At 39.9% G+C, this 13,567-nt stretch overlaps 1 protein-coding gene across 4 annotated transcripts in view; it reads right to left on the bottom strand.

Annotated features, from left to right (window-relative positions):
- The window catches only part of BCAT1 (branched chain amino acid transaminase 1), a 103,933-nt gene that overhangs the window by 16,209 nt on the left and 74,157 nt on the right, over positions 1-13,567 (bottom strand). For all 4 annotated transcript variants that reach the window (XM_044229378.1, XM_044229376.1, XM_044229379.1 and 1 more), the window contains 2 exons: positions 10,174-10,337; positions 3,446-3,588 (listed from right to left, as the gene is read on the bottom strand). In XM_044229378.1, the coding sequence (XP_044085313.1) occupies positions 3,446-3,588; positions 10,174-10,337 (307 nt within the window). The remainder of the gene's footprint in view (positions 1-3,445; positions 3,589-10,173; positions 10,338-13,567) is intronic.

The following is a 13,567-nucleotide window of genomic DNA, read 5'->3' as shown; positions in this document are numbered from 1 at the left end:
GAAAGGAGAAAATTTGTTCTTGGCAATGGTCTTAGGGCTACTTTTTGTCATGTTTAGAAGTGTTGATCTCAAAATAAACCTGTGTGTTGCGATAGCTAGCTAGCTGGACACATAAATGTGGGGATCTGTGTGTATGTGTGTGTGTGCGTGTGTGCGCGCAGACCCCACACCGAGAGACAAACATACTTCCAGCGCCTCCGAACTGGACCTTTCCTAAAGCTTGCTGAGCTCTAAGGCTACATAAAGTTAAATAAAAACAGAGGCCTTGGATGGGCAAGTGCAGTTCTGTGAAATATACTTAACACCCAAAACTGCAACCACTAGCCTAAGGTCAAGGCACAGAACATCTGTTTCTCTGGTTGCCAGACAGAGATGATGACATGACAACATTTGGGTGAGAAATATTCATTTTCCTCTGCAACCACAAACATGCTTACAAGAGCCAGAACTGGCTCCAGATTGCCCAACATGAGGAAAACAGAGCCTACAAATACAACTTGTTTTTGACAAAGAAATCATTGGTAGGAGATGAAGAATTTAGAAGCAGTAACGGCAGATGTCATCTGTGACATCCCAAAGTCAATTTCTAATAAAAAATTCATTATTTTTTTAAAATTATCGTTTGTATAGGGTTTGTAGTGCCCAAACGCTGTCAGCACAGGGATTATTTATTCAACAAATAATATAGTGAAGGCCTACCCTCTGCAGTTGTCTTATCTGTGCACTGTGCGTATAGCAGTGAACAGAACGGACATAATTCCTGTTTACTTTCTAATAGGTAGAGGCAAACAAGTATTATGTTAAATATACATGAGACTCTGGAGAAAAAAAAAAAAAAGGAAAGAAAAGAGGGAAAGCAAAGGGAAATGCCAGGAGTGATAGGGGAGGGAACCTGCCATTTATTAAGATGCTTGAGGAAAGACTTACTGAGAAAGGGATATATGGGCAAAGACTAGAGAGCAGGGAGCAAGCCATGCACACCTCTGAGGAAGGAGGGTGCCATAAAGTCTACAAATGCCTGATGTCTGAGAAGGCTCATGGGGCCCACGCAGAGCGAGCAACATCAATACTCACTGCCATGATCATTCACCCAACTAACTCTAAACTCAGCCACACGACTGGGTCTTATTTTCAGGGTAGCTCCAGAGACCAGGGCAAGGTAAAATGGTTTGTTCCAGCTGTGAATAGTAAGCATGTTTGGTAAATTACTCAGCGACACAGTGAGGCAGAGAATCAGTGCTGTGTGATCTTGTTCGCAGGGTCGCTGTTGCTAGAATCAAAACCACATGAGTTACAGGCCCAGTACCACGGATAGCTACAGTTGACAGCACTGGGCTATGAGGACAGATTATTTACTTGGTATACCTTTCTGGGGCAGCCGTCTTGTCCAAAAGGGGCAGTGAGTGTGCTCCTAGAAAGATGGCAGGTTTTTACTGAAAGGACTCTACTCAGACCTCCGAGGGGTAAAGCTTGTGAAAATCAATATTATTTTGTTGATTTTCAACTTATTATTCCTTGAATTTTCCAAAAGTTGCATGGTATAAATCAAAGGTACTATCGAGTTCTTTTAGTGTTGTCTTTTGTTTTTAGCCCAAAGGTCATTCCTAACATTCTACTGACTTCTCTCGTGGTATTGTACAAACATTTACTGTACTTTTTTTCTCCTTATTTCAAATTTTATTTGCTCTGTTAGGTGAACACCCACAAGTTGAAAAAGCATTGAAACTAAAGCCATGTCAGGCAACCATAACAGCTAACTTCTGAGGTCTGATATATTTTCTAAGAGCAAAAAGACAAATTCACTCATGTCTATTCTGACCTTTAAAAGTCATGGTGGAAATGGTTCATGATTGTTGTTTGGATAACGGGTAATTTTTCACCAGGACAAGTTTCTAGTGTTTCTGTTTTAAATCGTGTAGCTCTGAATGAGACTGTACTTAAATCCTGACATCTCCCATCCATAAATAATGATGTTACCACTTCTGTATGATGTATTTTTTTTTTTAAGGGTTGTGTGGGTTTTCTTGGGGGAAGGAGGTTTGGAGGTGGGAGTGGGCAGGTAGAAAGGAGTTGAATCAATATATTTTCTCCTAAATACAGAGTGTAACACTGGCTGTCATCTTTCAAGCATAGCTTTCGAAATATGTCATTTGCAATGACTCAAATTTAGAAATCACAAATATTCCAGTATAAATTTTGTTTCTAAACAGTGCCAAGTACAAAGAATAGAAATGGAAGAATCAGCATGATCTGCATCTGGCTTTTCAAATGTCAAGGATTACCAATGGCCAACCCAAGGACAAGGTGTACTCACCACACCTGTTTATTCTACAACTGACTGGAATATAAGGCTCATCTTATTAGTCTCTGCAACTAATGCTCAAATTAGTGCATAGCTCTGAAGTCAGCCACATCTGAATCACCATTTTCCTCTATAAGTAGCCAAAAACCAAAAGAGCAATAGAAGTTACTGTAGCTACTTTAAAAGAAAAAGTTCACTTAAAATTTTAATTGAAACGAATACTCAGATTTTACAAATATTTGGAAACTTATATCTCTAGTCTCTATACTCAGTATTGTGAAAAGAACAGCCTAAGAACTTAAACAAACCTAAAAAGATGTTTTTAAACTTTTATGACTATTAAAATTCTAATGGAAATAAATGCATATATATGTATTGTCCCCCAGTATTGGTCATTTCATCCAATACCATAGACATTGTCAACATTTTGCTAAACCCCTATGGTCTCTGCCAACTAACTGAAAAAATAGAAAAGAAAGATACTGAGCATTCAGGATATTTAAGGCAATGAAGAAATACAGATTTTTATAGTAGACACATATTAACAGTCTTGAATGAACCAGGATCTAAGTACAATTCCCAAAATGGACCAATGCACCCTTAAAAATAGTGTTTTAATCAAATTGAGCTCCAGAGTAAACCTGGAAGATTTCTGATATATTATCAAAATATGCAGAAAGGGCAACAGCTGTTACATGACTTTTAGCAAGAAAATACACTAAATGTCCTATCAGTAGAATCAGCAGAACTACGCTTATAACCACAACATTTTCAGCCTATAGCATATGATGAATGGCCATTGAATTGACCTGAGACTGATCTCCAAATGCAAGGGATTTTGGATAGGAAAATGGGTAAGAAGACAGCAGAGGGAATAAGGCAACACATCTTCAAAGCACGGAGATTTAAATTCCTTAAGTTGACATCTCCATAATAAGCACCACTAGAGCCCAAACCCCCAAACAAAACTTTTCTCAGTTCTGTGAATTTACACTCATTTCTACTTGAACAACAAAAGCACAGTAGTTCTTAGCCTTTGGGCACATGCTACTTATTCCTTATTCTAAGGTCCTCATTCTTTTTTCTCTTGCCTCATTTAAAATGATTGACAAATTGCAAAGAGCTGAAATCGGAGTGAATTACCTCCATCTTCATTTATCCAGTAAAGAAAAAGATTCATAGTTCCAACTTCAGTTATCTGATTATCTTCTCCGTAGAGCCACAGAACCTGCTGACAGCCGTGATCCGCGGCTTCACATTGGGCAAAAAGGGATGAGCCGTAATTCCTTTTCAGAAAGAGAAAACATATTGACTGTGAATATACCACCCTTCTTATGCTATCTTCCCTAATAAAATCCTCAGGTCTTTAATTTGTATACAGATGTAGTCAGTGCACCATGCCTTTTATATGTGTGTGGGTGTATATTCTCTAGTTAACTGCATAACATTAAAGGAGACTCATTAGACAGACTAAATGATTTAACTGCACTCACGTGAGCGACAGAAAGAACAGAGCAAAATTGTGGCATCCTAAATTGAAAAGTAGAGATATTGAGGACAAAGGTAGATAGCCAAGTTAATGATAACAGTTAAAAGTTCTTAGGTATTTTTTCAACTTCCAAGAAATTGTCTGTGGGTTATTTCATGGAAACCTCACACCAGTTCTGTACGTTAGCCAAACGTGTATCAAATTACATGAAGTAGCAAAGCACCAAATTGTGCTCTCTTAACTGAGACCTTTCGATAATATCCAGGAGACAGTGAATGCCCAATGTCTATATTCTCCAAAGGGTGGGACAAAATGTTAACCCTGGGGCGCCTGGGTGGCTCAGCGGGTTAAAGCTTCTGCCTTCGGCTCGGGTCATGATCCCAGGGTCCTGGGATCGAGCCCCACATCAGGCTCTCTGCTCCGCAAGGAGCCTGCATCCTCCTCTCAATCTGCCTGCCTCTCTGCCTACTTGTGATCTCTGTCAGATAAATAAATAAAATCTTTAAAAAAAAAAAAAGTTAAAAATCCTGATTTTAACCAAACGTATTCCAAAAGCCCATTTTGTTCAACCTGTACTATTTATCCTAGATTATTCAAAATCAAAGAAAGATAACACATCTTCCTAGAATAACAGTTTAGTTTAACAATATTTTATTAAATTTGTTATCTTTCATCAAACTTGAATGAGAAAATTATGGAGTATATTACAACATGTGGATGAATGTTTTAGATAATACGTAAGAGCCCTCAAATAAATATGATGTTTGCTTGCCTCCTAAGCCCCTGGTTGTATAATTCACTTTCCTCGGTTTTCACAGGATATTAGTTAACAAGTTTGAGAAGAACTACCATATGATAGTCGAGGGCTTGGAAAGGAAACCTAAACCCACCCTTGGATTATGACGCCCCCCCCCCAAAGCACATGGAAACAAAATACCACAATAACTACTACAAAGCATTAACGTCAGCGTCCACAAAATACCCACCTAGGCCTTTTAAAGTGCCTCTTTTACATTTGGTTGAGATCAAAATGTCTAATTGAAAGTATCAGTTAAGCACTAGAGCCCCACACTGTGGCTGTCTGCCATTTTCATCCCACTATATTCTCTTTGGGCCCTCCTTTGGAGCCAAGTCATTCTGCTTGGGTTGACTGGAAGTCATTATACCTTGCCCTACACAACTGAATTAAAGGGTGGGCATGTAGGTGCTCATATAAGCCCTTTTTTGAGAGATTCACTCATTCATTTTAATATAGGGAAACTGAAAGATGTTATTTTACCCTTTGGGGGGTAATGGCAGCCTGTTTGTTCTGACATAAGCTTGGCATCTATTGTGTTCACGATCACTACCCTTCACAGGAGAAGGCATCTGAAATAGGAGAGCCCGAGGCTAACATACAGGCAGAAGCTCCCACAAGAGAGGGAGGGAGGAGAGAACCAGAAGGAAGGGCAAGAGAGAGAGAAACAGACTGGGTAGAAGGAAAGCAGGTGAGCAGGACATACACAAGGGCAAAAGAGACTTGGCAACAATGATCTGAGCCCCTAGTGGGTCCACCGCTGCCATCCTACATACATGAGCCCCTCAATTAATTTCCTGCTTAAGATGGTTTGAGTCTGTTTATTTATTTTTATTTTTTATTTTTTATTTTTAAGTAATCTCTACACCCTCTATGAGGCCTGAACCCACAAGCCCAAGATCAAGAGTCACCCGTTTCATTGACTGAGCGAGCCAGGCACCCTTTGAGTTGGTTTTCTGATTTGCAACTCCAAGAATATTGACAAATAACTAAAACATTCTAGAAAAACTATGGTAAATAGGCCTTACATTATATGGCTACATGGGTCATGAATTTATTCACATCAAAGTCATGTAAGATTCATTAAAAGAATTTCAAAATGGGGCACCTAGTTGGCCCAGTCAGTTGAGCATCTGACTTGATTTTGACACAGGTCATTATCTCGTAATCTCAGGATCATGGGATCGAGCCCCATATGGGGCTCCAAACCCAGTGCAGAGTCTGCTTGGGATTCTCTCCCCCTTCACTTCTCCCACTGTTTGTGCTCATTCTCTATCTTGCAAAAATAAATAAATCTTTTTTTTTTTTTTTTAAGATTTTATTTGTTTGACAGACAGAGATCACAAGAAGGCAGAGAGGCAGGCAGAGAGAGAGAAAGGGAGGCAGACTCCCTGCCGAGCAGAGAGCACGATGCGGGGCTTGATCCCAGGACCCTGGGATCATGACCAGAGCTGAAGGCAGAGGCTTTAACCCACTGAGCCACCCAGGCACCCCAAAATAAATAAATCTTAAAAAAAAAAAAAAAACTTCAAAATGCAGATAATAAAATGAAAATTAGCAGCCAATCTAGGGAGTATATAATGCTTTATATAGGAGGTTTGTTTGATGACCATAAAAAGCTGGACCACCCAGATTCAGAAATTAATGGTAAATAAGCAACAGTGGAGTTAAAATTATGAATACTTTTCAATAATGGAGGATAAATGAAACTTCAGCAGGAGTCCAATAGAAAGAACATGGGTTTGGGGCCAGTGGACTTTAGTACAGCTCTTGAACTTCTACTATTTGGCTATGTGTGCACTTAAGTGAGTCAGTTCATATTTTTGCCTTAACGGATTCATCTGGCAAATATGAATACTTTATACACTGCATGGGCTACTTGGAAAAAAAGCAATAACAATAAAAGCTCAGAAACAGCTCATGTGAGCCTCTTATAGCCTAATAAAATCAAGTTTTTCAAAAAAATATCTCTTCTAGGGCACCTGGGTGGCTCAGTTGGCTAAGTGACTGCCTTTGGCTCTGGTTATGATCCTGGAGGCCCAGATCTCAGCAGGGAGTCTGCTTCTCCCTTTTACTATCTACCTCCTCACCCCACCCCATGCTCTCTTTCTCGCTCTCAAATAAACAAACAAATAAATAAAATCTTTTAAAAAAAATAACTCTTTGGGGCGCCTGGGTGGGTAAAATTAATTAAAGTAAGAATTAATTAATTTGCTAATTAATTAATTAAGATAGAGTGGGGGCAGGGCCAATTCTTTTCATATTAACAAGGAAACTAAGAAATCGGGAATAAAGATGTTCCAATGATGAAAGACCTTCCTCTAACTCAGTTTCTAAACTTTGTTTTCACATTAAAAAACTCTAATGCTCATAGAACTACCCTATAATCCAGCAATTACACTACTAGGTATTTATCCAAAGAATACAAAAATAGTGATTTGAAGGGGCACATGCACACAAGTGTTTACAGCAGCAATATCCACAATAGCCAAATTATGGAAAGAGCCTAGATATCCACTGATTGAGGATAAAGAAGATGTGGTGCGCACACACGTGTGCGCACACAGACAGACAGGCAGACACAGGAATATTACACAGCCATCAAAAAGAACAAAATCTTGTTATTTACAATGACGTGGGTGGAGCTAAAAGGTATTATGATAAGTGAAATAAGTCAGTCAGAGAAAGACAAATACCTTTCGATTTCACTCCTATGTGGAATTTAAGAAACAAAGCTGATGAACACAGGGGAAGGGAAGGAAAATAAAACAAGATTTTGGAGAGGAAGATGAAGCCTATGAGAGTCTTAACTATAGAGAACAAACTGAGGGTTGCTGGGGGGAGGTGTGGGGGGATATGTGATAACTGGGTGATGGATGTTAAGGGGGGCACGTGACAAAATGAGCACAGGGTGTTATATGCAACTGATGAATCACTGAAATCTACCCCCGAAACCAGTAATACACTATATGTTAACTAACTCGAATTTAAATAAAATAAAAAAAAAAAATTCCTTACTTAGGCTCTAGCCATGGAACCCAGAGGAGTAGTTGGTAAAGCTGATTTTAATCTGTAACCACAGGTGAGAACCATGGTGCTAGAACTTTCCTTCAGCTGCATGCCATTGTATTACTTCTCTCATTTATGCATATTTAGATATAAAAGAATAACATTATCTCTGATGGCTTCAAAGAAGTGGAGTAATCTTAGAATAAAAAGAAAATCCAGGGCACCTGGGTCACTCAATTGTTAAGTGTCTGCCTTCAGCTCGGGTCATGATCCCAGGGTCTTGGGATCAAGTCCCACCATTGGACTCCCTGCTTGGTGGGAAACCTGCTTCTCCCTCTCCTACTCCCCCTGCTTGTGTTCCCTCTCTTACTGTCTCTCTCTCTGTCAAATAAATAAATAAAATCTTTAAAAAAAATTTAAAAATCCTTTTTTTTCTTCCTTAGGTTAACTGGGAAGGCAGAAATTTTCTTGAGCTGAGGAAAATCAATAGCTATTTAATAAATGTCAACTGACTACAGAGGTGCTAAAAAACTTGGAAGGTAATTGTTGAATTAATTGGTTTAGAAAAGAAGCAATAATAAAATCTAAGGGGGCTGCCAAATGTCTTTGCCAACTAAATAGGTTGATACTAAATGAAGAATCCTATGTTTCCTTTGCACGTCTTCGTTTAAAAGACCCCCCTTTGGGTTATTGCCTTCCCGCTTGTCATTCCTGCTTTATTTATAAGACCCAATATTCTCTTCTCCGAGAGGTTTCATGCCAACTTCCACTGATCATGGCCCACCTGAGCCTAATGAGTCCAAGTATTAATTTTTTTTTATAAGAGAGTTTATTTTTTTATAGCAGTTTTAGGTTTACAGAAAAAGTGAGCAAAAAAAGTTCCCCCGTGTCTTCTCTCCCACTTCAGTTTCCTTTGTTAACCTCTCACATTCGTATACACTTATCAGGACTGACGAGCCAACACTGATTCGCTAATATTAACTGAAGCCCATAGTAACAGTAGGGTTCACTCTTGGTGCTGCACAGAGAAGGACAGTTTTTAATTGGCCTCTAGTGATCCTGGATTCTGTTCATACTGCATTATATCATCTTTATAAAAAGTTACAAACTGTCCCCAACACTAAAACTAAATTTCCCTGCAATTCTCAACATCTCCATGTTACCTTTACCCTGGGCAGGTAGGGGGAGCTAGAAAGCAAAATCCAAAGAGGAAAAAGGAGCTTATTAGGAGCTCTTCATCAAAGACGGATTTACTGTAAGGTGAACTCTCGGGGAGGTTCTCACAAAGTGATACGTGTGGTTTCAGGGGTGCCTGTGCTGTGTGAAGAAGTCTGAACAGGTGAAAAAGACATCAAAAAAACACCCCAAAGAAGTTGTTTCAACCTGACTAGCATAGCCCACCATCAGGGAGGAGTGCTCCATGCTAAAAGGAAAAGAAAGGGACTTCTTGGTTTAATGGACTTCATTAGGATTTCTCTAGCTACTGAGAGAATGCAGCTGCTAAAAATGCAGGGAGGACAGGACCCAGAATTTTCTAACCTTTTTTTTTTTTTTTTCTTTTTGGCAGAAAACACACACACACACACACACACACACACACACAAAACAGAGGGACAACAGAGGGTTCAAACCCAGCTGTCAACATCTCTCTCACATCCTAGCCATACATCGCCAGACACTCCCAGGTCTCCCTGAATCTGCGTGTTTTCCCTAAGCCAGGAAGTCGCCACAGCGTCACCTCCCAGGCCTACTGCTGCCTCAGTGTACACAAAGGAAGAGCCCCCGGGTGAATCTGGCTATTCAGGCTCACCCACAGGGGCATTCTCTGCTCACGGCCAAGTCCACCCCTGAAATTGTCTAACACTTTTCAAATGCTCTTTTATTTCCAGCCAGCTACATATGGCCAATGAGACTGGCCTGACAGAGCCAAAGCAGGGTTGTCCCTCAGCCAGCTGGCAGCAGGTACAGCTACAATCTGTGGCAATGAAGACAGCACTTGAGTGAAGCGGGCACCTTCCCCAGACAGGACTCCTTGGAGCCGGCGGAGAGCCTCGGCCCCAGCAGCAGACGCTCTCTCAGGCCACCTGTCCGCCGGCAGCCAGAGCACCAGCCTCCAGGGGCAGTGAATTCAAAGCATTCGTGTTATTCCCGCTTTACTTGTCTTAGTTCTTGCTCCTGTATAACACTCGGTGGTTCTCCCTTATAAAGCGTCACAGGTTATCCTTTGAATGAATGCAATTTTTTAATAAAAGATTTTATTTGAGAGAGAGAGAGAGCACAAGCATGGAGAGCAGCAGAGGGAGAGGGAGAAGCCGACTTTCCGCTGAGTGGGGAACCAGACATGGGGCTCGATCCCAGGACCCTGGGATCATGACCCGAGGCGAAGGCAGATGCTTAACCAACCGAGCCACCCAGGTGTCCCTGAACTAGCACAATTTAACACTGAATAATAAACACAAAACAGAAAAAGCGCATTTCAATTTGAATATTAACATATGTCCTTGGGCTGATTTGAGATGGTGATAACTGAAGGGTTGTGAGGGACTCTTAACGTTCATCAGAAACAGATTCACTTACCCTCCCATCTTGCAGTCCCCAGTCCCACCTTTCCAGGCTCTCACGTACTTCGGATTGGCCCAGAGGGACACTGGCTTAAAGGTTCCACTTGAAAAATAAGGCCCCACTGGGCTCAAGATTACAAAGATCAGGGCTTTGGTAGGCTTCTTGACTCCAAGAGAAGGCTGTGATGGAGTAAAAGTACACACAACTGTTAATGTAAATGGAGATACCCGTCTTAAAGTCTAGAACAGATCTGTAACTCTCTCCCAGAGGGGCTAAGTACGGGGGCTGTTACTTCTCAAGTTGAGTTACACAAAGCCAGATAGTCTTTTAAGAACGAAACACAAAGGCCAGAGTTCTGAGGAAGGATCCATTTTGCTTTGCCTTCTGAGTTACAGTTTTAGGGGAAAAAGAAATTTATCACAACTTTTTGTGAGGAGGGCCTTGAGAGGAGAAATATGGTTTTGACAACCAGCTTTATAACACCTTGCATTGACTGGGAATTGAAAAAGGGAAGAACCCAGACATGATTTTTGTCTCCAGAGAGGAAATGCAATATTTGCTTTTCTAACTTCCCCTTCTGTGTTCACAGATTACTAACCGCTTCAAGACATGCCGGGGTGGGTGTGGGGGACAGGTGGTGGGTATAGGTGGGTGTGCCATTACTAGACCCCACGGTCACAGACAGGAGACGGCAAGAGGGGAGCTTCACAGGAGGCGAAGATACCAGATGAGATGGAGATTCCCCAAAAAGCCAGAGGATGAAGGAGTGAGGAACTTGAGTCATGAATGACAAAGATAGAACATGGTCTTTCCCCACAAACACTGGGAAAGCATAAGCCAACCACGCAAAACTATGTTGTCTCCAGCACAAAACAGTTATAAGTAATTATTTAGTTGTTTCCTAAGGAGGAAAACAGAAAGACTGAAAGCTTTGAGGTTATGTATTATAAAGGCAAACGAGACCACTGCTCTATTCTATGTGATTCAAGATTCTTGGGAATAAGAAAACAAGCACAGGACTATTACATTGACAGTCTCAGGATGAAAAAATGCTACGCCCAGTCTTCAGCAGCCTGGTGTCTGTCTACACCTACATGGTGGTTAAGAGTCTGTCATGGTAAGAATTAAGAAGGGACTCAACTCCAGCTGACCGTGTATGACTGTTTTGTTTGCCTGATGAACTGACTAAAGTGGTTCCCGGGTTTTTTTTCTTTTGGTTTTTGGGTTTTTTCTCTGAATTTTATTCTGCCTCCCTTCCACTTCCTATGGGCCCAAGGCCCCCACTCACTACTGTATGCCCAGATCATCAAAATTCAGGTAAGTAAAATATTCATAGGCATAAAAAATGTATTTGTATATGTACACACTGATGTCCTCTGAAAGGCATGTAACTCTCAGAAAGTCGGAAGATGATTCCATTTGTATTCCATGTGAACAAGAGACCGAGAAAGGCTTGGATGGCCAGAGTCAGCAAGCAACAGTGGGTTTTGGTTTTTCACTGTTTGAATTTGTTCTTAGTTGCGACTGAACAGGACTCCCCTACCAGTAAAGAGGGAAGAGCCTTAAAGCTTCATTTGCCCCCAAAAACTTCAGAATAATAATACATACCTGTATTTCTTCCCAGCTTAGATAAAAATTGACTAACTTATCTCCACACTTTTATGTACCTATCAGTTAAGTAAATACAATGATACATTCATATCAGAGGAGCTTCGAAGCTTAATACTTAAAAAGAAAAGGTTTTGGACCCTCCAATTGAGTAATAAAGAGAAACTTCCCAACACAACTTAGAAATCCAATCTGCAGCACAAAACCTCAGTACTTTATCTATCCTCTAAGTTTCTGAATAAAATAGTTTATTTGTGGACAAACTGATAAGCATTTTATTAGAAACCACACAAATGTCTGAACTTTTGTCACTCTTAATTCATGTATTTTTCACAACCTGCGTTACACTAGAAGCAATACCTCATCATCATGGAAATGTGGGATAAATTTCATCTTACTAATTTTCTTCCTGACTTTAATTGACAGTAAACTTGCATTTTCTCCACTAGGTGGTGGTATAGAGTGCACAGATGGAAAAATGGAATAATCTTAGGCATGAAATCTCTTTCTGGGGGAAAAGAAAAAAAAAATCAATAAACCTTTAAGTAACACTTTTATTCTTAGCAAGCAGGTAAATTATAGATGAGAAGTTTTCAATGCTGAGAGATAATGTGTTTATGTGTACTAACATTTTATTTTCTGAAATTTAAGCAAAGCCAACTCATGTTTTTGTTTGTTTTGTTTTGCTTTCCACAAGTACTTCAAGTACTAGTGTCAATCACAGCTTGGTCACCTTCATCCTTAAATGATTACTTATATTGATTGTCTTCTCATGAAAAGAACTCTGTGACTTTACTGCAAATGGCCACACTGCTTCAAGACTGAAAATAGGTAGGTAACTGCATTAGGAAGGGAGCTTGGGGACTATCTGTTTCTAGCCTCAGGAACCATTATCTGTTTTGTCTTAATTCTCCCTTCTGTCCTGGAAAGCAATTTAAATTCTGTGCTACTGCTATAATTAAGAGCAATTTCTTCTATAATATTCATTAAATGCTAAGAAACATACTTCTATAATGACCCAGTTGGGCTTCCGTTTGAATAAAGCAAAAGCCACATAAATAAAGAGAAAATAAGAACATCTGATAATCTGTGAAACTGTTTCAATAAGTCTCATTTCCTTATGAACATTTTTTATTCTTTTTTCTAATTTCCAGAATATTTCAATATATAAAGAATTGAGGGCTTTAAAAAAAAATAAAAGCCATGGGAAATGAGGAATATAAAATCCCATGGATGCAAAGTATGCCACTTCTCAAGGGGCCACATTGACTTAAGTTGAAATTCTGATGTGTATGAAAATAATACTCATCTTTATATTATACCTCACAAACACATACACAAAAGTATTAAGTACATATATATTCTGCACAAAATAACAAGACCCTTGGGTGAGATGGAAAATAAAGTGAAGAATTCCAGGGAAAATTACCACTTCTGAGTCAGTCAGAAAATTAGTATATAAAAAGGCAGAATTTCAGAGGTTATGTGAATGATGGCAGAAAGTGTCCCAGGGGCTGAGAAGCACAGCAGCCGTGTGGAGGCTTGAGAATAATTCTGTTTAAGCATTTGTCTGTTTAAGACAAACACAGGACAGAAAAAAATTAGATAATTGGGAATGGCATGGCTATTTTTTTTTTTTTTAATTCTAAAAAGAGCCTAATTTGTTTTAGAGGAGGAAACAGTGAAGAATACTGGGCTGGGGGACACGAGAAGAGATATGGAGAGGACCAGGGGTCCAGGCAAGGCCTTCAGTGTGTGAGTTACAAAACAGAGGGATAATAAATTCGTGTAGTTTTTGTAG

The sequence above is a fragment of the Neovison vison genome, chromosome 12, assembly GCF_020171115.1.
Source record: "Neovison vison isolate M4711 chromosome 12, ASM_NN_V1, whole genome shotgun sequence".
NCBI lineage: Eukaryota > Metazoa > Chordata > Mammalia > Carnivora > Mustelidae > Neogale > Neogale vison.
The sequence above is the reverse complement of the archived record's forward strand: the minus strand, read 5'-3'. Positions and strand labels throughout refer to the sequence as shown.